The sequence below is a fragment of the Eretmochelys imbricata genome, chromosome 7 (assembly GCF_965152235.1).
Source record: "Eretmochelys imbricata isolate rEreImb1 chromosome 7, rEreImb1.hap1, whole genome shotgun sequence".
NCBI classification, from domain to species: domain Eukaryota; kingdom Metazoa; phylum Chordata; order Testudines; family Cheloniidae; genus Eretmochelys; species Eretmochelys imbricata.
This window is the reverse complement of record NC_135578.1, coordinates 52,059,109-52,082,530: the sequence shown is the minus strand read 5'-3', so window position 1 is coordinate 52,082,530 and position 23,422 is coordinate 52,059,109. Positions and strand designations below refer to the sequence as shown.

The following is a 23,422-nucleotide window of genomic DNA, read 5'->3' as shown; positions in this document are numbered from 1 at the left end:
CATAAACAATAAAATATGAGCAAGCTAGACTTCCATGGGAAATGCCCCCACTGATCCTGGTCACCTCCTCCTCTACTCCTATGCTTAATGCCTTAAGTTACCTTTGATCCCTCCATAGTGTCTGGAAGGTAGAGCACCATCAAGGTTGCTCTAACTTATGTCCTGGCGGAAATGGCTCTCTTTCTGCCATGTGCCAAATAAGAATGACCAGGACCCAGTGCTCTCTGGCCTCACCTCCTGTATGCCCTTACACTGGGGGCTGATAGGGAGGCCAGCACAGAACCATTCCAGCAACTCTAGGCCAGCCAGGGAACAAACACTCTTACTTCAGGTTTCAGAGTAACAGCCGTGTTAGTCTGTATTCACAAAAAGGAGTACTTGTGGCACCTTAGAGACTAACCAATTTATTTGAGCATAAGCTTTCGTGAGCTACAGCTCACTTCATCGGATGCATCACAAAAGCTTATGCTCAAATAAATTGGTTAGTCTCTAAGGTGCCACAAGTACTCCTTTTCTTTTTACTCTTATTTCAGGGTATTCCCCTGGGGCCATTGCTGCCCTCTTTATGTTGCTGCAGCAGTTTAAAGGGCTAGAGCTTGCTTACTACTTCCAGACCTCAGTTTATCCAAAGATTTAAAAATGGGGCTTATAATTAGGGCCCTACCAAATTCACGGCCATTAAAAACACATCACGGACCATGAAATATAGTCTTTCATGTGTTTTTACCCTCTATTATACAGATTTCACAGGGGAGACTAGCATTTCTCAAATTGGGGGTCCTGACCCAAAAGGGAGATGCAGGGGAGTCGCAAGGTTATTTTGGGGGGTGGGGGGAGTCACAGTATTGCCATCTTTACTTCTGCACAGCCTTCAGAGCTGGGAGGCTGGAAAGCAGTGGCTATTGGTCTGGCACCCAGCTCTGAAGGCAGCGCTCTGCCAGCAGCAGCACAGAAGTAAGGGTAGCAATACCATACCATACCAGCTCTGAAGGCAGACATGGGATGGTATTGTCACCCTTACTTCTAGGCTGCTGCATTCAGAGCTGGACAGCCAGAGAGTGGTGGCTGCTGACTGAGGACCCAGCTCTGCAAGCAGCCTCCTAGAAGTAAGGGTGGCAATACCATACCATGTCATCCTTACTTCTGTGCTGCTGCTGTTGGTGGCGGCTCTGCCTTCAGAGCTGGACTCCCGGTCAGCAGCCATCGCGCTCCAGCTGCCCAGCTCTGAAGGCAGAGCCGCCACCAGCAGCAGCACAGAAGTCAGTGTAGCAGTACCGCAACTTCCACTACAAAAACCTTGTGACACACACCCCAGCCCAAGTCTTTTTTGGGTTAGGACCCCTACAATTACAACACTGTGAAATTTCAGATTTAAATAGCTGAAATCATGACATTTACAATTTTAAAAATCCTATGACTGTGAAATTGACCAAAATGGACCATGAATTTGGTAGGGTCCTACTTATAATGCACATTTGTTACAACCAGATCTACTCTGGTGAGACATTGTCTCTTCATGATACGGCTATTAATTAGCTTACTAGAGCGTCTGTCACTTTCTACCAGATTCCATCAACATTTGCTGATGGCTGTTGGGAATAGTGTAGGAGAAGTTCAAATGAAGACGTAATTCAGAGAATAACTATACAAGGCATCTAGCCATGCAGAGTGGTCCCCTTCCAAGGGCAAATTCTCACTTAGACTCTGGATCCTGTATTCTGCATAGCTCACCTGCTAAGCACTTTCCTAGCATGTTCTGTAGCTCGGTGATGTTCTGTAATCGAGTCAAAACTTTCCCTTTCATCTCAAGGTCCTGTTGTTTACAGAAGGCATTCACGACCTATAGATACAAATCATACTCGTTAGCAACAAAAGGGGCACTATTCAGCAATTAATTTCTCCTGCCTGACTAACATCTACTTGTCCCGAACATCTGGGTGACACCATTCACACAGGCAGTTTATATCTCTGAATCCACGCTGCACAGAAAAACCCATCTCTTCAGAATTCCATCAGAAAAAAACTATCAGAGCAGCAATGCCCATGTCTCTCTCATAATTGCTACACAGAAGCAGCTACTGGACATCCTTTTAGACATGTTTACAAAGAGGGACTGGTGAACATATTAATTAGGGGAGAGGAATTAACACATGATGCATTTGTCTATCCCAAAGACTGAGACAAGTGACAGCCAGGAAGCCATCCACCAGGAAGGGACATGAATTGTAAACAGCACTCCCTGTGAAGCCACTTACAGCTGGCCTTCACTACAGAATCCCTGAAATCTGAAAGAGAGTGCCTAGGGACATGGGGGTCTGTGCCCAATCCAACTGGGGGGCGAGCAGGGAAGAGATGAAGGGATCTGTGCCCACCCAACTGCCCTCCCCTGCATTTGAGGGGCAAGACAGGTCCATGGGGGCCTGGACCTGCCAACTCCCCCATTGCACAGGTGACATGTTACAAGCCTGTTAGAAGGTGATTGCAATACAAAATTCTGTAGCACAGTAAGGTATGAAGTGAGCAGTGGAAGGCCTAGCCTCTTTCTGCAGTTCCACTCACCTCACGGAACCAATTGAGGGCATTGAACAAGAGTGAGCACAGGAATTCCCTTTCCTGCTTGGCTAAAGAGCCCAGCTTCCCTTCTATCTCCAAGTCAGTCAGGTATAGGGGACAGCCTGTAACAGAGCAGGAACAGGGCTACTTGAACTCTGCTTGCCGGGCTCAGTTACCATGACATCCATCTCTGGCACTCTCACTCACATGGCTTCCCTTTGTGTGGAGAATGCTTTATTCCCATTGCATGCACTGTACCAACCACCACACTGAGCACTTTTGAACTCAACCTCCCACCAGAGGAAACCAAGCCCAGCCAGCCACCTCCCTCAGGTCAGAGAGCAGCCCACCATGTCCGGAGGGGTGCGGGTAACACAACACCTCAATCTCTCCTGTACCAGTCCTGGAGACCCTGCCATGACTGCAGAGATTGTTGGCAGAACTAGGGCAGGGAGAAGGGCTCAGACAGGTAGAGCTCAATGGCTATTCCCTATACCTAGCAAGGCATCGATCTCCTCCATGCTCCCATTGTGTTGTTCTGTCGTGTAAAGCCTCAGCAATCGGAAAGAGGGACACAGACACTCTGGAGACACTATCCTGGGAAAAGAAGAGATAGGCTGTTTTCTGCACTCTACTACTCAGCAGGGGAACCTCAAGAAAGAAAAATATTTCCTGTCCCTCTGAAGCCACTGCCCATTTCTAATATTCTGCCCCTGCCAGTCTGCAGGGAAGAAAAGCACCATGGTTAACTTTTCTCCCTCAGTTTTGCTTCTAAAGAATAAAGTCCTTGATCTCAAATGATTAGGGTAAAGTTCCACAGGTAGAAAAGACGCTGTACTTGAACCGATCAGATCAGACCAGACCAGGGTCCATCTAATCCAGTGTCTGGGCAATACCAAATGAATCAGAAGAAGGTGTGAGAAGCTGTGAAGTGAGCAATTGTGAAGGAGAAATTTCCTCCCAATTCCCTCAGTAACTGGTTGCTATTGCCCTGAGGGAGGAGGGCTCATGTACCTCCTAAAAGTGTTTTTCACACTAACTCTGGATTTTCCTGTCATTCATGTCAAAATGTCAAATTCTCTTTTGAACCCAAAAAGTTTCTGGCCTCTATGAGCTCTTGTGGCAGTAAGTTCCAATGCTGAATATATGTTGGTAAAAATTAATTCCTTTTAGAGTATTAACTTTGCTACCTTTCTGTTTCAGTGGATGTCTTGTTCTTGTGTAAGGAGAAGGAATAAAAAAGGAGCACTCAATTATATACCTCAATCACACTTCCTCCAGCTTTTCTCTAAACTAAATCTATCTATGGTACTTAATATCAACCCCATTTCTACAGTATCATAATCTTTGATATATTTATTATTACAACATCTCCAGGAGGCAGGGAAATGCTATTTTCCCCATTGTACAAATGGGGAACTGAGGCAAAGGGAGACTAAGCAACTTGTCAAACATAGCACAGGGAGTCTGTGGCAGGCTAGCACGCAAACCACTATATCATCCTGCCCCTCCCACACCACAGAGCTCCAGACATCTTCATCTGCAAGAAATGGACAAGAATACAGACTCCTACCTAACTTTTCTGTCTAGTCATTTGATAGGCACTTAGGGAGGCAGAACTGTGACCAGAATTTATAGTGCATGGCCCTAAGAGGAAAGAACATCACTGCAATTTATTGGACAGTGAAATGATTTTAAAAGGAAGGCATCACTTACTTTTTACCCTGGTTCCTAGTTGCCATTTCACCAACACTCTTGCCAAGCCAGTTCTGTGACAGCAGTGGCAATAGGTTGATAACAATTGTTCCCTGACTCTCATCTTCATCCAGGTTATACAAGGACTTCACTGGGAACAGGTGAACACTGCAGAGAAACCAGTTGTCAGTTGCAGTCAGCATCATGTTAGCAAATTTAGCTATTGACAATAAATATTATTAGCATTAACACTTAGCACTTCTCCAGCATACCCATCAACTACAGGAGTGAGATCTACCACAAAGTCATTGGAAAAGTCCTCCACCACACTCTTCCCAATCCGCTCCTGGAAGAAAGAGAACCACAGCTTAGCACAAGGGTTAGTGAAAGATGATCCCAAACAAGAGGGACAACAGATACAAAGGAGAGCAGAACCAAACTAAAGAATCCTGGAGAGATCAGAGCAGGGTGCAAGGAGCCATGGAGCCTGGGAAAGGGAAAGGAAATGAACAGCTGAGACACAAAACTGGGATTTTGCTAAGCAGCTGCAGCAAACATCTGCTCTACTTACTACTCTCTTAATATGCATTCTGCATGCAACCACGCCTTCTAGTTGCAGCAGGGGAGCCATGGGACTGGGACAGGTGGCATCCATGAGAAGGTCTTTGACTGAAGACCTGACCCACAGTATGCCAAATGCTTCAAAGGGCTGGTATTGTATGTCATGCAAACTGGATTCCATGCACTTTACACGTTTAAATCATCAGCGATGGCTGAGGGAGAGATAGAAATTAATGGGATTGGACAGGGGTAGGGGGAGAGAGTTGTCCAACAGTTTGTGGGGAGTAGGAAAGCTCCAAGAAATTACACATAGGAAACATCTGAATAAATGCCTAAGGGTATGTCTACACTATGAAATTAGGTCGAATTTATAGAAGTCGGTTTTGTAGAAAGCGTTTTTATACAGTCGATTGTGTGTGTTCCCACACAAATGCCCTAAGTGCATGTAGTCGGCGGACTGTGTCCACAGTACCGAGGCAACCATCGACTTCCGGAGCGTTGCACTGTGGGTAGCTATTCCACAGTTCCCGCAGTCTCCACCACCCATTTGAATTCTGGGTAGAAATCCCAGTGCCTGATGGGGCTAAAACATTGTTGCGGGTGGGTTCTGGGTACATATCGTCAGGCCCCCCTTCCCTCCCTCCCTGAAAGCAAGGGCAGACAATCGTTTTGGGTCTTTTTTTCTTTAGTTACCTGTGCAGACGCCATACCATGGCAAGCATGGAGCCCACTCAGCTAACCGTCACCGTATGTCTCCTGGTTGCTGGCAGACGTGGTACTGCATTGCTATACAGCAACAGTTTATTGCCTTTTGGCAGCAGACAGTGCAATATGACTGGTAGCTGTCGTCGACGTAGTCCAGGGTGCTCTTTTAACCGACCTCGATGAGGTCAGGGGCGCCTGGGCAAACATGGGAGTGATTCAGCCAAGTTATTTCCCTTGTTTCGTCTCGTGGCGATTCAGTGCCGCACTGTCTTTTAATCTGCAGCCAGCGGAAGACGATGGCCAGCAGTCATACTGCACCGTCTTCTGCCAAGCACCCAGGAGATGACGATGGCTAGCGGTCGTACTGCACAGTCTGCTGCCAGCAAGATGTATACAGACAGATGAAGTGGCTCAAAACAAGAAATAGACCAGATTTGTTTTGTATTCATTTTCTCCTCCCTCCCTCCGTGAAATCAACGGCCTGCTAAACCCAGTTTTGAGTTCTATCCTTGAGGGGGCCATTCTGTTTCTCGCAAAGCCACCCCCTTTGTTGATTTTAATTCCCTGTAAGCCAACCCTGTAAGCCATGTCGTCAGTCGCCCCTCCCTCCGTCAGAGCAACAGCAGACAATCATTCCGCGCCTTTTTTCTGTGCAGACGCCATACCACGGCAAGCATGGAGCCCGCTCAGATCACTTTGGCAATTAGGAGCACATTAAACACCACACGCATTATCCAGCCGTATATGCAGCACCACAACCTGACAAAGTGAAACCGGGCAAGTAGGCGATGTCAGCACAGTGACGAGAGTGATGAGGACATGGACACAGACTTCTCTCAAAAACACGGGCCCTGGCAATGTGGGCATCCTGGTGCTAATGGGGCAGGTTCATGCGGTGGAACGTCGATTCTGGGCTCGGGAAACAAGCACAGACTGGTGGGACCGCATAGTGTTGCGGGTCTGGGACGATTCCCAGTGGCTGCGAAACTTTCGCATGCGTAAGGGCACTTTCATGGAACTTTGTGACTTGCTTTCCCCTGCCCTGAGGCGCAAGAATACCAAGATAAGAGCAGCCCTCACAGTTGAGAAGCGAGTGGCAATAGCCTTGTGGAAGCTTGCAACGCCAGACAGCTACCGGTCAGTCAGTAATCAATTTGGAGTGGAGTGGGGGGCTGCTGTGAGGCAAGTAGCCCACGCAATCAAAGATCTGCTGATATCAAGGGTAGTGACCCTGGGAAATGTGCAGGTCATAGTGGAAGGCTTTGCTGCAATGGGATTCCCTAACCGTGGTGGGGCCATAGACGGAACCCATATCCCTATCTTGGCATCGGAGCACCAAGCCAGCGAGTACATAAACCGCAAGGGGTACTTTTCAATAGCGCTGCAAGCACTGGTGGATCACAAGGGACCATCATCAACTTGGGATGGCCGGGAAAGGTACATGACACTCACATCTTCAGGAACTCTGGTCTGTTTCAACAGCTGCAGGAAGGGACTTTATTCCCAGACCAGAAAATAACCTTTGGGGATGTTGAAATGCCTATAGTTATCCTTGGGGACCCAGCCTACCCCTTAATGCCATGACTCATGAAGCCATACACAGGCAGCCTGGACAGTAGTCAGGAGCTGTTCAACTACAGGCTGAGCAAGCGCAGAATGGTGGTAGAATGTGCATTTGGACGTTTAAAAGCGCGCTGGCGCAGTTTACTGACTCAGTTAGACCTCAGCAAAACCAATATTCCCACTGTTATTACTGCTTGCTGTGTGCTCCACAATATCTGTGAGAGTAAGGGGGAGATGTTTATGGCGGGGTGGGAGGTTGAGTAAAATCACCTGGCCACTGGTTACGCACAGCCAGACACCAGGGCTGTTAGGAGAGCACAGGAGGGTGCGGTGCGCATCAGAGAAGCTTTGAAAACCAGTTTCATGACTGGACAGGCCACGGTGTGAAAGTTCTGTTTGTTTCTCCTTAATGAAACTCCCCGCCCCTTGGTTCACTCTACTTCCCTGTAAGCTAACCACTCTCCCCTCCTCCCTTCGATCACCGCTTGCAGAGGCAATAAAGTCATTGTTGCTTCACATTCATGCATTCTTTATTAATTCGTCACACAAATAGGGGGATAACTACCAAGGTAGCCCACGAGGGGTGGTGGAGGAGAGAAGCACCAGGTGGGGTGGTGGAGGAGGGAAGGACAAGGCCACACAGCACTTTAAAAGTTTAAAACTTTAAAACTTATTGAATGCCAGCCTTCTGTTTCTTGGGCAATCCTCTGGGGTGGAGTGGCTGGGTGGCCAGAGGGCCCCGCCCCCCAGGTTCTTGGGCGTCCGGGTGAGGAGGCTATGGAACTTGGGGAGGAGGGCCATTGGTTACACAAGGGCTGTAGTGGTGATTTGTGCTCCTGCTGCCTTTCCTGCAGCTCAGCCATACACTGGAGCATACTGGTTTGATCCTCCAGCAGCCTCAGCATTGAATCCTGCCTCCTCTCATCACACTGCCGCCACCTTTCAGCTTCAGCCCTCTCTTCAGCCTGCCACCTCTCCTCCCAGTCATTTTGTGCTTTCCTGCACTCTGACATCATCTGCCTCCACGCATTCGTCTGTGCTCTGTCAGTGTGGGAGGACTGCATGAGTTCAGAGAACACTTCATCGCAAATGCGCTTTTTTCGCCTTCTAATCTTTGCTAGCCTCTGGGAAGGAGAAGATCCTGTGATCCTTGAAACACATGCAGCAGGTGGAGAAAAAAAAAAAGGGACAGTGGCATTTAAAAAGACACATTTTATAGAACAATGGGTACACTCTTTCACGGTAAACCTTGCTGTTAACGTTACATACATAGCACATGTGCTTTTGTTACAAGGTCGCATTTTGCCTCCTCCCACCACGTGGCTAGCCCCTCATCCCTCCCCGCTCCCAACAGCGGGGAACATTTCTGTTCAGCCACAGGCAAACAGCCCAGCAGGAACGGGCACCTCTGAATGTCCCCTTAAGAAAAGCACCCTATTTCAACCAGGTGACCATGAATGATATCACTCTCCTGAGGATAACACAGAGAGATAAAGAACGGATGTTGTTTGAACACCAGCAAACGTACACTGCAATGCTTTGTTCTATAATGGTTCCTGAGTATGTGCTACTGGCCTGGAGTGGTAAAGTGTCCTACCGTGGTGGATGGAATAAGGCTGCCCTTTCCAGAAACCTTTTGCAAAGGCTTTGGGAGTATATCCAGGAGAGCCACAAATGCCAGGGCAAATTAATCATTAAACATGCTTGCTTTTAAACCATGTATAGTATTTTAAAGGTACACTCACCAGAGGTCCCTTGGCCGCCTGGCGGGTCCGGGAGGCAGCCTTGGGTGGGTTTGGGGGGTTCTGGCTCCAGGTCCAGGGTGAGAAACAGTTCCTGGCTGTCAGGAAAACCGGTTTTTCCGCTTGCTTGCTGTGAGCTATCTACAACCTCATCATCATCATCATCTTCTTCCTCGTCCCCAAAACCTGCTTCCGTGTTGCCTCCATCTCCATTGAAGGAGTCAAACAACACGGCTGGGGTAGTGGTGGCTGAACCCCTAAAATGGCATGCAGTTCATCACAGAAGCGGCATGTTTGGGGCTCTGACCCGGAGCGGCCGTTCGCCTCTCTGGTTTTCTGGTAGGCTTGCCTGAGCTCCTTAAGTTTCACACGGCACTGCTTCGGGTCCCTGTTATGGCCTCTGTCCTTCATGCCCTGGGAGATTTTGACAAAGGTTTTGGCATTTCGAAAACTGGAACGGAGTTCTGATAGCACGGATTCTTCTCCCCACACAGTGATCAGATCCCGTACCTCCCGTTTGGTCCATGCTGGAGCTCTTTTGCGATTCTGGGACTCCATCATGGTCACCTCTGCTGATGAGCTCTGCATGGTCACCTGCAGCTTGCCACGCTGGCCAAACAGGAACTTGAAATTCAAAAGTTCGCAGGCCTTTTCCTGTCTACCTGGCCAGTTCATCTGAGTTGAGAGTGCTGTCCAGAGCGGTCACAATGGAGCACTCTGGGATAGCTCCCGGAGGCCAATACCATCTAATTGTGCCCACAGTACCCAAATTCGACCTGGCAAGGCTGATTGCAGCGCTAATCCCCTTGTCGGGGGTGCAGTAAGAAAATCGATTTTAAAAGCCCTTTAAGTCGAAAAAAGGGCTTAGTCGTGTGGACGGGTGCAGGGTTAAATTGATTTAACATTGCTAAATTCGACCTCAACTCCTAGTGTAGACCAAGGCTAAGATAGGGGTGGGGATCTTAATCGGTTTCCAGTATCTCTTTCTCCCTGGAAAGGGAAGAGCATCCTCTTCCCCCTGCATTTCATACACTTATGTGGCCCAGTGACCAGAGCATTGGACTGGGACTGAGGAGACTGGGTCCTATTCCCAGATCTGCCATGTGACCTTGGGCCAATCACTACCCAGTCTGTGGCTCAGCTTCCCTAGCTCTAAAATGCTACTCACTGCCTTTGAAATGAAAAGTGCTATGAAACCACTAGGTATTATTGTGATTATTCTCCCATGTCCTTGATTCAGTTTGACTAAGCTACTGTGGAAGGGAAGGTCTCCGCCACATCCAAATATTTTAAGAAGATTATCGCACTATCCAGCTTCCCTGCCTGCTGCTGCCTGTTCCCCACCCCTTTACACAGACTTACATGCACCCAACACCCAGAGGTTATTCCAGAGCAGGGGGTTCTCAACCTTTTTATTTCTGAAGCTAATCCAACATGCTATAAAAAGCCCTGGGCTCTCTAGCAGTGGGGTTATCAGGCTGTGGCCACCCAAAGACAGATGGACACCTCCATTCAAGGGGTCCCCATTGACAGATTCTGTGCAGGACGATCGTTCCTCTCCCCAAGGCATACTATGTTTGATGCAGAATTCTGGGTTACTTGGGGCCCCCAGCTCTCAGGCTGGCCACTCTGCTACCACTAATCACAACATTGGTTTGTTCTTCTTCCATCTCCCAACTACAGAGGCATTGTCTTCAATGGGGTAGGGGATGAAGGGGGAGAGTGGGTTGCTCAAGATAAAATCCCAGTGAAGACAAGGCAATGTGTAAACTTCAAATGAACTAGCAAGTTGAATTACAAACTAGGCTCCCCACAGTTTTACCTTGACCTGCTAACATGTGAGAACGCCTAACCATCTCATCTGGGCTAGGATTTTACCTAACATTAGCTGACTCAAGTTAAGAATACTTTTTCCTAATGAAGACACAGCCAGAGAGGCTTCAAAGCAGAACACAAGGTCATCTCTGCAACCCTAAGCCAATGGCACTAAATACTGTGGACTTTCTGCACTGGCTAATGAACTGTGATTGCTGTGGTCTTGGTACTTGCTTCCAAGAATCACAGCACAGCCAAGTTCCACCCTCCTCCCAATACCAGTCCTGCCTCCTGTGCCCCGACAGCACAAGACCACCCCCACAACAGCTCCCCCATGGTCTCACATTCCCCACCAGCCACCCTCCCAACCCCCAGTATGACCTACTGTCTTCCCCAGTAGGCACAGTAGAAGGGAAAGCAGGGTTTGAAAGGGCTCCCAAGTAAGGGGAAAGGCAGGGTCAATCGAGACTCTGCAGGAAGAAGTCCCAACTTGCTCCCCCACCAAGCAGCCCCAAACAGCCCCATGCTGTTTCCTCCAAACCCTTGGACATTAGAGAGCCCTGCATGTTTAAAGGGATGCCATGTAAAAAAAAAAAGTTTAAAGTAGTTTCAGGTTCTACCCCTGCCCTTGATCCCCCCTGCTATGTCTGGTACATTTACAACCACATTTGTTATTTTTAAAAAGGTTTCTCTCTCCACCGTGGCTGTGTGAAAGGCATACACCAACAACAGACCACTCCAGGTATGTAAACAAAAAAGTAAACAAGCTGAAAGACTGGATTTTCCATCTAATCTCTGCCAGTTACAGGAATCCTAGGTGTCACCTGTAGCAATAGCAGGAACAACATTTTCAGACAGGCGTGTGATTCTTACACAGATGCTGTCCATAATGCCTGGTTAACCTGCATGTCACCGAGGGGTTAGTATAACTGACTGAATACAGACCACTCTGTAACATACCAGGATTTGCGAATCCAAATTCCCTTTCTGTTTCTCAATCAAGTTGGCAAGTTCATCGTAATACAGAGCCAAGGCCTCAGGACTTTGCTCACAGCAGTAGCTCACCAGATCGAGCAAGATGGAGAGCTGCAAAGAAGGACCAATGACAGGGGAATAATACATACCCTACCCACCAGCTTGATCAGAGACAGGCAGGATCCACAGCTCCCCCTTCTCCACCTCCCAAACTCTCCCACTGAGACACAACCCCCACAAAGCCCTGCCCAGCCCCTCTCACTGACATACAAACCCCACAAGCCTCTGCCTTTCTCCACCGACCTGACCCCTCGTATTACGTATTTGTGTTACAACAGTGACTAGCAGCCCCAGTCATGGGCTATGACCCCATTCTGCTAGGCACTGTTGAACTCCTCGGAGGAAAGTGGTTACAGACCAAGCACAGATTCTATCCTCCCCTAAACAGCCTCTCATTCTGCTCTCTGCAGACACACAAAACTGTCTTACCCCATTCCTGGGCCCTGCACTGACACCAATATCCCATTCACCCAGTGGGACCCTGACCTCTCCAGAGAGACAATCTCCTCTGCTTTTCACACCCCCTCCTGGCACAATCCCCTGGCAGTGCATGGATTCCAGTCTCCCTTCAGCACACACACTGTCCTGGCACTCACCTGTCTGCAGTGCTCTTCACTTTGCTGTGTTCTCTCCAATGAACACCTGTCTTCTTTACTTCTGAAATCAACAAACTCTTTTCACTGCACAGTATGCTACACAGAAAGATGCTCAAACCTGTTTACACTAAGATACAGGGCTCCCTGCCCTGGAGGAATTATTCATGGGAAAGATGGGCCTACCACAAGGGCAAACGCCTAACTTCCACTACTTAGGCCCAAGCATTTCTTCAATCAGGTTTTAAGTGTCAGCACAGACAGGGAATGGCAGAGAGTAATATGGAGATTCTTGGAGCATCATTAAAAAGTGCTCTTGTTTCCAGTGTCAGGATTGTAGGCATAAGACTGTTGATTAACCTAAAGGATGGCTAGGGCTGCACTGTCTATGGAAAGTTCAGGTGAATCACTGAAGCACATAAGAACATAAGAACGGCCATACTGGGTCAGACCAAAGGTCCATCTAGCCCAGTATACTGTTTTCTGACTGGCCAATGCCAGGTGTCCCAGAATAGGTAATCACCAAGTGATCCATCCCTTGTCACCCATTCCCAGCTTCTGTCAAACATCCCTGTCCATCCTGCCTAATAGCCATTGCACACACAATGCAGTACTTCAAAGGGGGTAAGAACTTCAATAGCAAAGAGAAACTTTACAGGAAGCCAATAGAACCTTTGTAAAGTAGAAGTGTATTAATCTGCTCCGCAGATCCCCAATACACACTCCCCACCAACATGCCTTACCAGAATATCAAACCTACTTTACGGGGTCCTTTTCATTAGGTGCTCTAGAAACAGTGTTATGCAGAAGAGCACCTTTGAGAGCTGCTGTTGGGAAGTGTGCTAGCTCATGGGCCTGGACAGACAGCTAGACTGGGCTTTTCTCTCCATGTAACATAACAGTGAGAGCATTTTTTGAAGACAACCGAGTGAATTGTGTGATCCTGCATAACAACTTTATGCTGTGACCTCTGAGACCCTCTAGTGAGCCGTGGTGCTTTCAGCGGCTCTGAAAAATTACACAGGGAGTGTGCCAGATCATCTTAAATGGAACTCAAATAAAAAGCCATTTAAACTAACCCTGAAACCTCTTGTTCCAGGTATGATCCCTTAAAAGCCCCACTGGCTGTGCCCACTGTTCTGCATACTCAGCATATAGTGCTCACATCCCTGAACAAGAAATTCATAGATTATAAAGCCTGAAGGGACTATTGTGATCAGTCTGACCTGTCTGAATTAATTTTTATTTGAACTAGAACAAAACTTTTAGAAAAACGTCCAATCTTGATTTAAAAATTCCAAGTGATTGAGACTGCACCACAACCCTTGGTAAATGCTTCACCATTAGAAAGCTGCACTTATGTCCAGTCTGAATTTGTTTAGCTTCAACTTGCAGCCATTGGCACTTCTTACACCTTCTGTTAGACTTAAGAGCACTCTATTATCAAACTTCAGTTCCCCATGTAGGTATTATAAACTGTGATCAAGTCACCAATTAAAAAACGGTTACTCACCTTCTCGTAACTGTTGTTCTTCGAGATGTTTTGTTCATGTCCATTCCAATCAGGTGTGTGCGTGCACACATGCACGATGGCTGGAAGATTTTTCCCTTAGCAGCATCCGTCGGGTCAGCTTGGGCGCCCCCTGGAGTCACGCCCTTATGACACCTAATATATAGCCCTGCCAAACCGCCACCCCTTTAGTTCCTTCTTGCCGGCTACTCCAACAAAGGGGTAGGAGGGTGGGTATTGGAATGGACATGAACAACACATCTCGAAGAACAACAGTTACAAGAAGGTGAGTAACTGTTTTTTCTTCTTCGAGTGCTTGTTCATGTCGATTCCAATCAGGTGACTCCCAAGCAAAATTAGGAGGTGGGGTCGGAGCTATCCACTGACTGAAGTACTGCTCTAACAAAGACTGCATCATTTCTGGCCTGTCTAGTAATTGCATAGTGAGCAGCGAAAGTGTGTATCGATGGCCACATCGCCGCTCTGCAGATTTCCTGAGTGGGGACTTGGGCCAGGAAAGCTGTTGATGAAGCTTGCGCTCTTGTAGAGTGTGCCATTATCGGGGGCGCTGGGATCCCTGCTAGATTGTAGCACTTGGTAATGCAGGCCTGACAAGGTTCCTTCCCCACTCTGAACTCTAGAGTACAGATGTGGGGACCTGCATGAAAGATCCCCTAAACTTATTCTTACCAGCTTAGGTTAAAAACTTCATCAAGGTACAAACTTTGTCTTGTCCTTGAACCCTATGCTGTCACCACCAAGTGTTTTAAACAAAGAACAGGGAAAGAGCCCACTTGGAGACATCTTCCCCCAAAATATCCCCCCAAGCCCTACACCCCCTTTCCTGGGGAAGGTTTGATAAGAATTCTCACCAATTTGTACAGATGAACACAGACCCAAACCCTTGGATCTTAAGAACAATGAAAAATCAATCAGGTTCTTAAAAGAAGAATTTCAAAGAAAGAAAAGGTAAAAGAATTACCTCTGTAAAATCAGGATGGTAAATACCTTACAGGGTAATCAGATTCAAAACACAGAGAATCCTTCTAGGCAAAACCTTAAATTACAAAAAGACACAAAAACAGGAATATACATTCCATCCAGCACAGCTTATTTTACCAGCCGTTAAACAAAAGGAACCCTAATGCATTTCTAGCTAGATTACTTACTAACTTAACAGGAGTTGTAAGGCTGCATTCCTGATCTGTTCCCGGCAAAAGCATCACACAGACAGACAGAACCCTTTATTTCCCCCTCCCTCCAGATTTGAAAGTATCTTGTCCCCACATTGGTCATTTTGGGTCAGGTGCCAGCGAGGTTACCGTAGCTTCTTAACCCTTTCCAGGTGAAAGGGTTTTGCCTCTGGCCAGGAGGGATTTTATAGCACTGTATACAGAAACGTGGTTATCCTTCCCTTTATATTTATGACAAGGCCATAATCCATGATGAAATGCACCGTATCGAAACACGCTGGCCCTTCAGTCTGTCCGTTACTGCGATGAAGAGCTGTACCGACTTCCTGAATGGTTTCGTCCTTTCTATGTAAAAGGCCAGTGCTCTGTGGACGTCGACAGTGTGGAGTCTCTGCTCCCTGCTACTCGCATGAGGCTTGGGGTAGAACACCGGGAGGAAAATGTCCTGGTTGATGTAGAACTGCAATACCACCTTCGGGAGGAAGGTCCGATGGGGTTTGAGCTGAACCTTGTCCTTAAAAAACATGGTGTAGGACGGCTCGGACGTTACAGCCCTAAGCTCGGACACCCTCCAGGCTGAAGTTATCGCCACTAGGAACGCAACCTTGTAGAAGAGGTAGAGCAGGAAGCATGTTGTTAGAGGCTCAAAGGGATGCCCATGAGCCTAGAGAGGACCAAGTTAAGGCCCCAAGCAGGAACCGGTTGGAGAATGTGTGGGTACAACCTGTCGAGGCCCTTCAGGAAGTGACTGACCAGGAGTTAGCGAAAACCGAGCGGCCCTGTACCCCCGGGTTGAAAGCCGAGATAGCAGCCAGGTATACTCTTATAGAAAACAAGGAGAGACCTTCCTGCTTTAGGTGGGAAAGATAATCCAAAATCTGGGGCACTGAGGCTAGCACCGGGGGAAAGTTATGCTGAGCTGACCAAACTGAAAATCTCTCCCACTTGGCCAGGTACGTGGCCCTAGTGGAGGGTTTCCTACTGCCCAAGAGAACCTGTCTGACTTGTTCTGAACAGGAGAGCTTGGACGGGTTCAGCCATGGAGCCTCCAGGCTGTGAGATGCAGCGACTGCAGGTTCAGGTGCTGGAGCCACCCATGATCCTGTGCGAGAAGGTCCGGGAAAAGCGGCAGGGTAATCGGGGCTCCCACTGACGTGTCTAGGAGAGACATGTACCAATGCTGGCGGGGCCAGGCTGGTGCTATGAGAATAACCCAAGCCCAGTCTCTGCGGATCTTGAGCAAGACCTTGTGGAGAGTGATATGGGTGGGAAGGCGTATAGAAGCGGACCCCCACAATGGAGGAGAAACGCGTCCACTGTGGAGCCCGGACTATGATTCTGGAAGGAGCAGAACTGCTGACACTTCCTGTTGCGTCGCATGGTGAAGAGGTAGGTCAGAGGACAGCCCCACCTCTGGAAGAGCGACGATGTGATGTCCAGGTGACGTCCATTCACAGCTGTGAAAAAACCTGCTGAAGCTGTCCGCCAGCTCGTTCTGGACCCCAGAAGGTACGACACCTGTAGATCAACTGAGTGCTCTATACAAAAGTCTCATAACCTGAAGGCTTCCTGGCAGAGGGGAGAGGAGCATGAACCCCCGTTTGTTGATATAGACCATCGTGGTCGTATTGTCCGTCATGACCGATACACATCAACCTGCTAGATATGGGTGGAATGACTGACACACTAGGCAATATGAAGACAGAGATCTGACTGTGACCAAAGGCCCTGAGTCCTGTGGTCCCCCAAATGAGCCCCCCACCCCAAATCTGACGCACCTGTTACTAGCATCAGGGATGGTTGTGGGGCAGTGAAGGGGACTCCTGAGCACACCTGCTGAGCGTCCATCCACCACAGGAGCGAGTCAAGGTCACGATCCTGTCCAAAGGGGCGGGTATGTACACTGACGCAAGCCATGACTGAAGTGGCCGAAGCCTGAGTCTGGTGTGTCAAACCACATATTTACAGGCCAAGCAGTTTGAGACAATCTCTCACGGTGGTTGTGGGGAACTACCTGAGTCCCTGGATCATGGCGTCAAGGGCCTGGAATGCTTTGGCTTGGGTTGAGTCCAGAACCGCCACTATGAACTCTATCCTCTGGAGAGGGGGACAGAGTCGACTTCGCCTCGTTGAGTAGGAGGCCCAGATTCTCAAAAGTGGCTCTGATGAATGCCACCTGAGCCCTGGATCGGCCTTTGATCAGCCAGTCATCGAGGTATGGGAACACCTGTACCTGATGTTTTCACAGAAAGGCGGCAACAACTGCCATGCACTTGGTGAAGACTTGAGGTGCTGCTGACAGGCCGAAAGAGAGGACTCTAAATTGGTAATGGGAACCGCTGACCACAACCTGAGGTACTTTCTGTGGTTTTGCGCTATTGCTATGTGAAAATACGTGTCCTTCAAGTCGAAGGTGGTGTACCAGTCTGCTGGATCCCATGAAGGGATAATAGAGGTCAAGGAGACCATGCGGAACCTGAGTTTCCTCACAAACTTGTTGAGGCCATGCAGGTCCAGGATAGGCCTTAGGCCGCCTTTGGCATTAGGAAATAGCGGGAATAGAAACCCTTGTCCCTGTGCTCCAGTGGAAACTCCTCCACAGCCCCTAGCGCTATGAGTGATTGAACCTCCTGAACGAGAAGTTGCTTGTGAGAAGGGTCCCTGAAGAGGGATGGGGAAGGGGGGAGGCAGGGCGGGAGGGCACAGAATTGGATGGAGTATCCCCTCTCTACTGTGCGAAGCACCCAACGGTCCGAAGTTGTATGGGACCATGCACGGTAGAAAGGGGATAGGGGAGGAAAAGGTAAGACAGCGTGAATCCAGTCTCTGGTCTGGTGCACCGTCCTCGACTGCACCTTCAAAATGCCGGTTTGGGCTGGCCTTGGTTAATGGAGGGATGTTGCCTTCTCCTACCACTCCAGTTCCTCCTTCTAGAGCTGTCCTGGCAGTTCTGCTGTTGGAACCTTTGCAGAGGTTGTGGGCGGAAGGGTCTGCACTGTGTGGTGGGGGTATGCAAGCCCAAGGATCTGAGGGTGGCTCAGGAATCTTTTAGGCTGTGGAGCCATTTGTCCGTCTTCTCTGAAAACGGACTCACCCTCAAACGGGAGGTCCTGAATCGTTTGTTGGACTTAGTAGGGTAACCGAGACTTGCAACCAGGCCCCCTGTCACATAGCCATCCCTGTCGCCATGACTCTTGTGGCAGCTTCTGCAGCGTTTAAGGCTGCCTGCAGCGAAGCGGAGAAGACTAATTTCCATTCTTCCACCAAGGCGGTGAATTCTGATCGAGAGTCCGAAGGGACGAGCTCCGTGAACTTAGCCATGGAAGCACAGGTGTTATAAGAGTACCTGCTCTCAATGGCCTGCCGGTTAGCAATACAGAGTTGTAGACCACCAGTGGAGTAGATTTTCCTATCCACGAGGTCCAGTCATTTAGCGTCCCTATTCTTTGGGGAAGGACCTTGGAAATCTTGTCTCTCCCGCTGGTTAGCCGCATTGACGATCAACGAGTCCGGAGGTGGATGGGAGTAGAGATGCTCAAAGCCTCTGGAGGGGATAAAATTCCGGCACTCATTGTGTTTGGCAGTGGGTGGCTGTAATGCAGCCAGCCGGGGCTCGACCCTCTCCGGGGCGGTGGGGAGCCACGCCGACTCACGACATACAGATAATGTTTGAGGAAATTAGTCCAGCCTTGGGAGTCTCCCTCGGCGGCCCTTGCGGCAACTGAAACAAGCACCGTAAGCCCAGGCCCTAGGTCAAGGCGGGGCAACAATGAGTCAGGTGCTCAGGCCCTCTGGCAGGGGCTGAGCAGTAGCAAACAGTATGCAGAAATAGACCCAGGCCCTGGATCAGGGTGGAGCAACCAAGTCAGTAGCTCAGGCCCTCAGGCAGGGGCTGAGCAAATAGTTCAATTTTAGCAGGCCCAGGCCCTAAAGGACCTGGAAGAGGGGGAGACTGCCACCCACGAGTTGGGTGGCAGGGGGGACGCAGGCCCTCCCACTCCACTGAGTCCCAGCCCGGGGCCCTAGCAGCAGCAGAAGACCTGCTGCTGTGTCAGTGGGGATCCTGGCCGCAACACACTGACATGGGCTCTGGCAGTGTTACAGCCAGACTAGGGTCGGCTGTCCCCGGGCTACTTCCTAATCCCCCCTCTTGGGGTACCTGGGTCCAGGCAGTGTCCTCCAGGGCGTCCAGCACCATGGGTTCCTCAGGGTAGCGGCCGCAGGGCAGGTCCAGCAACTCCTCCGGGTAGCAGCCGCAGGGCCGGTCCAACAACTCCTGGCACGCACCTTGGGCCGCAGGGGCTTCCCAGTCACGGGCCAGGCTGGAGGCATCTGGCCTCCCCAGAAGCTAGGCCCTCAGTGAGCTCTGAGGGTGAGTTTTTATACTTTCGGGTCACCGCCTGACCTGCTGAGGGGCAGGCTCAGAGCTCCCTGGCTCCGCCTACTCCAGCACCTGGATGGGCTCGTCCCTCTCCGGGGAGGCACGGAGCCACACCACCTCACTACAGTGGCAGAGATGATGGCGTCTGCAATAGAGTTTTGATGGTGTCCACCACTGTCTTTATGAGGGGTAATGCTACCCGTGAGGACCCCGAGGATGCTAGGATGTCCACCATGGGATCTGTGTCCTCAACCACCTCCTCGGCCTTGATGCCCAAGTCTTGGGCAGCCCTGCGGAACAACTGCTGTAAAACTCTGTTGTCCTCTACTGCAGGGACTATGGACGTCCCTGCCAACGCTTCATCCGCCGACAAAGAGGAGGAAGCATGTGCTGGTGGTGGAAGCTCCCTGCCATCTGCCCTGGATGGGTCACATGACTCCCGGGGCAGCGCTGGAGGTGGTGCCAATGATGGTGCCGGGGCGATAGGCGGCGATGGTATCAGTCTCACAGGAGGGAGCTGCATCGACACACTCACAGGAGCCGCCGGGGTCGGGGGGCCTGGTGCCAACATCGGAACCTGGGCCGTAGGTGCCTGCATCAAGGTCGATGTCAACAACGGTGCAGGCATGGGAGATGGGTGTGTCAACGTTATGAAGGTCGGTGCCGAAGTCGGAGCCAAGCATGGTGCCAGAGTCAACGACAGTGCTGGAGGAAAAGGCGTCGGGACCGTAGGCACTGGATGCGGATGCACAGCGGAATGCGGTACATAAGTGGCGGAGGTGACTGAAGACGTTGTTGAGCATGGGCCCTGGGTTCCTCCCTAACCCTGGTGATAAGCCCAGGGAGTCCAGAAGGGCCACTGAGGCAGGTTCTGCCACTGCAGAGGCCACACCTGATGCTCCCTTCTGCCTCTGCCGGACCTCGCTCTCCGGCTTCTTCTCCTACTTGAGCGATAGGAGTCGGGCTCTGACACTGAGGTCTCAGACACTGAAGACCACGGAGGAGCCGATCCTCGGTGTCTCGAACAGCGAGAGCACAGGGAGTAGGAAGGCTCTCTGTCGGAGTGTATAGATGCCGATGGACAAGGCAAAGGGGAGTGCCTCGACATCATAGCTGGCTGTCCCTTAGAATGCACCAGAGGACGGGGCTCCATCAGCACTGAGGGTTCCTCTCTGGCAGGTGAGAATGGTGCCATCAGGTGGAGGCGATCTCTGGCGGCCTGGTACGCTTCCAGCGTGGACGGGAGCTGCAGCTGCTGCATAGGCGCCGGTGATCGAGGTGGGGCCAGACTCGACTGCCTCACCTGGATAGGAGTCGACACAGTCCTGGAAGGAGACGCCGAGGAGTGGCCCGCCTGGGGTCGCACTTCTCGAGGCTTAGCTGGAGAATGGTAGTCTGGCTTTTTCTTCTTTTGAGGCACCAGTGAATGGGAGCGGTGACTACTATCAGAAGGTGATGCTGAGCGTCCCTGGAGGAGTCCTTCCTCAGCGCTGAAGTCGTCAACAGCACTGGGGCGCTCCGTGTCGAGGATGACACCATCGGGGTTGGGTATCTTGAGCCCAGGTCAGAGTGGGGGCACAAGGCTGCCTCCATGAGGATCACCTTCAGCTGCTGTTCCCATTCTTTAAGTGTTCTCGGGCGGAACTCGTGGCAGATCTTGCAACGATCTTTCTGATGAGTCTCCCCCAGGCACCGAAGACACGAAAAGTGCAGATCACTCTTAGGCATGCACTTGGCACAAGCCACGCAGTTCTTAAATCCCGGGGACAGCGACATGCCACGGTGCCGAGGCCAGAGTTGGGCGGGGGGCGGGAACCCCCAACTACAATACTATACTAAACTTTAAATTGGTACTACTCACTAACTAACTATATACACAGAATAACAAAGAAAACTTGCTGATCAAGAGCCAAGGGAAGTTCCAGCCACCGTCACTGGGGGTAAGAAGGAACTGAAGGGGTGGCAGGTCGGCCGGGCTATATATTAGGCGCCATAAGGGCGCGACTCCAGGGGGCGCCCAGGCCGACCCGACGGATGCTGCTACGGGAAAAATCTTCCGGCCATCATGCACGTGCATGTGCACACACCTGATTGGAACCAATGTGAACAAGCACTCGAAGAAGAACCTTCTTTTTGATAAACTAAATAGACTGAATTCCTTGAGTGTCTCACTATAAGGCATGTTTTCCAATCCTATAATCATTTTTGTTCTCTGAACCCTTTCCAATTTATCAAAATCCATCTTGAACTTTGGACACCAGAACAGGACACAGTATGCCAGCAGCAGTCACACCAGTGACAAATACAGAGGTCGTATAACCTCTCTACTTCTACTCAAGAATCAACTTTTTTTATATCCAAGGATTGCATTAGCCACAAAAGCTCATGTTGCACTGACTATCTACCACAACCCCAAATCTTTTCCAGTCACAACTCCTTCTGATGCTGATCCATGCATCTCAGAATCAGCATCATCAGGAAAGCAGTGGCAGGACCAGCAGCAGGACAGCATATTTTTAAAGGATACACGGGACAATCGTGTGCAAAGAATGTTTTTCGGTGGTTTTCTTCCAGTGAGCCTTAGAGTGACGATCACAAACGATGTGACTGTCCCCTTTCTCCTCCCCTCTTACTAGCTCTGGTTATATCAGGCTGGCTAGAGCAGGTTAAATGACAATTGACAGGTTCTATTCCTTTCTCACCTCTTTGCTGCCATGCTGCCTGCCACGGTAATAGCACCAATAATCCCCATTTGTTTATACTTAGGAACAGTGCTAGACAACCACTTCCTGATCACCATATGCATATCGTCCTGCAGAGAGAAGGAGAATGAGGCATTACAAGTAGTCACCATGTATGCATTTGTGTGTGTTAATGGTACTGCTGTGAACATCTCACTTTTCAACACTCAAAACTTGCAATAGAGCTCATTTACTTCCCTGTTAATTTCCTCCAGACAACGGGGCAGCCAGACCATGGGAAGTACATCCTTGTCAGGAAAAACACATGTTGTGACTGACTCTAACAGCAACCCAAAGCAAGAGGACAGTGAGTTTCAGCTGGCCTGTCCAGTTGAGTGTACCCCAACTCCCTAATGTCATAAACTGCATCTAAAAGGTGTCATATAAGATATCAGTAGAAAGCTAATAGCTTACTTATCATCAAAAAGAAAGGGAGCACTTGTGGCACCTTAGAGACTAACCAATTTATTTGAGCTGTAGCTCACGAAAGCTTATGCTCAAATAAATTGGTTAGTCTCTAAGGTGCCACAAGTACTCCTTTTCTTTTTGCGAATACAGACTAACACGGCTGTTACTCAGAAACCTTACTTATCATCAATATCATTGGGTGGTGTATGTATGGAGGACAAATTCAAAATTACAAATATATTAGGGATTATGTTATCAAAAAGTGTGCCTGCCAGACAGGGCTGAAGTTACCCCACACTAGATATAACAATGTGGTTCTGCCATCCTGAAGTTATTTCCAAGTTACATTAAGAATCAATGGGAATGCAAATTACATAAAAGGTAAACGGGACCAGCAAGCCAATAAGGGGAAGAGATAACCACTCAGCATCATGGCAGGGAGAGGGGAGTGTAGGAACAGATCAATTTGCAATTTAGCAAACACCAGCAGGGGAAAAACCCAGCATGGAATGTCCTTTATCAGGAGACTCCATGTCGCCTACCTCACAGCTTGAATGAACTTTGCTTTAGGGGAACCCTTCAGAAGAATCCATTTAAAAGGTTCACTGAACTATAAAAGAGGGGCAAAGAACCTCAAGTGATCTTTCACCTAAGAAGACAAAGAAACCAAGCACTTTGGACCTTGTGGGAGATCCTGATCAGACGGGTGTTCATCCATGTTGCTGTAAGGTAGATTGGTAAGCAAACTATCTTGAACAAAGACTGCAGCTTGTTGAGTGAAGTCTTAGCCACTAGACAGTGTTTTTCACTTTTATTTACTTGTAATCATTTCTAACACTATCCTTGATATCTGAACTTACTTAAAATCCCATCTCCTTTTATTAATAAACTTGTTTTACTTTTAATCTCAACTGACCCAGTGCTGTG

At 49.4% G+C, this 23,422-nt stretch overlaps 1 protein-coding gene across 2 annotated transcripts in view; it reads right to left on the bottom strand.

The window, feature by feature from the left end:
- Positions 1–23,422, bottom strand: part of FANCD2 (FA complementation group D2) — a 171,667-nt gene that overhangs the window by 93,232 nt on the left and 55,013 nt on the right. For both annotated transcript variants that reach the window (XM_077822553.1, XM_077822554.1), the window contains 8 exons: positions 22,049–22,158; positions 12,266–12,326; positions 11,595–11,720; positions 4,521–4,594; positions 4,270–4,416; positions 3,050–3,150; positions 2,560–2,675; positions 1,732–1,840 (listed from right to left, as the gene is read on the bottom strand). In XM_077822553.1, coding sequence (XP_077678679.1) covers positions 1,732–1,840; positions 2,560–2,675; positions 3,050–3,150; positions 4,270–4,416; positions 4,521–4,594; positions 11,595–11,720; positions 12,266–12,326; positions 22,049–22,158 — 844 coding nt within the window. The remainder of the gene's footprint in view (positions 1–1,731; positions 1,841–2,559; positions 2,676–3,049; positions 3,151–4,269; positions 4,417–4,520; positions 4,595–11,594; positions 11,721–12,265; positions 12,327–22,048; positions 22,159–23,422) is intronic.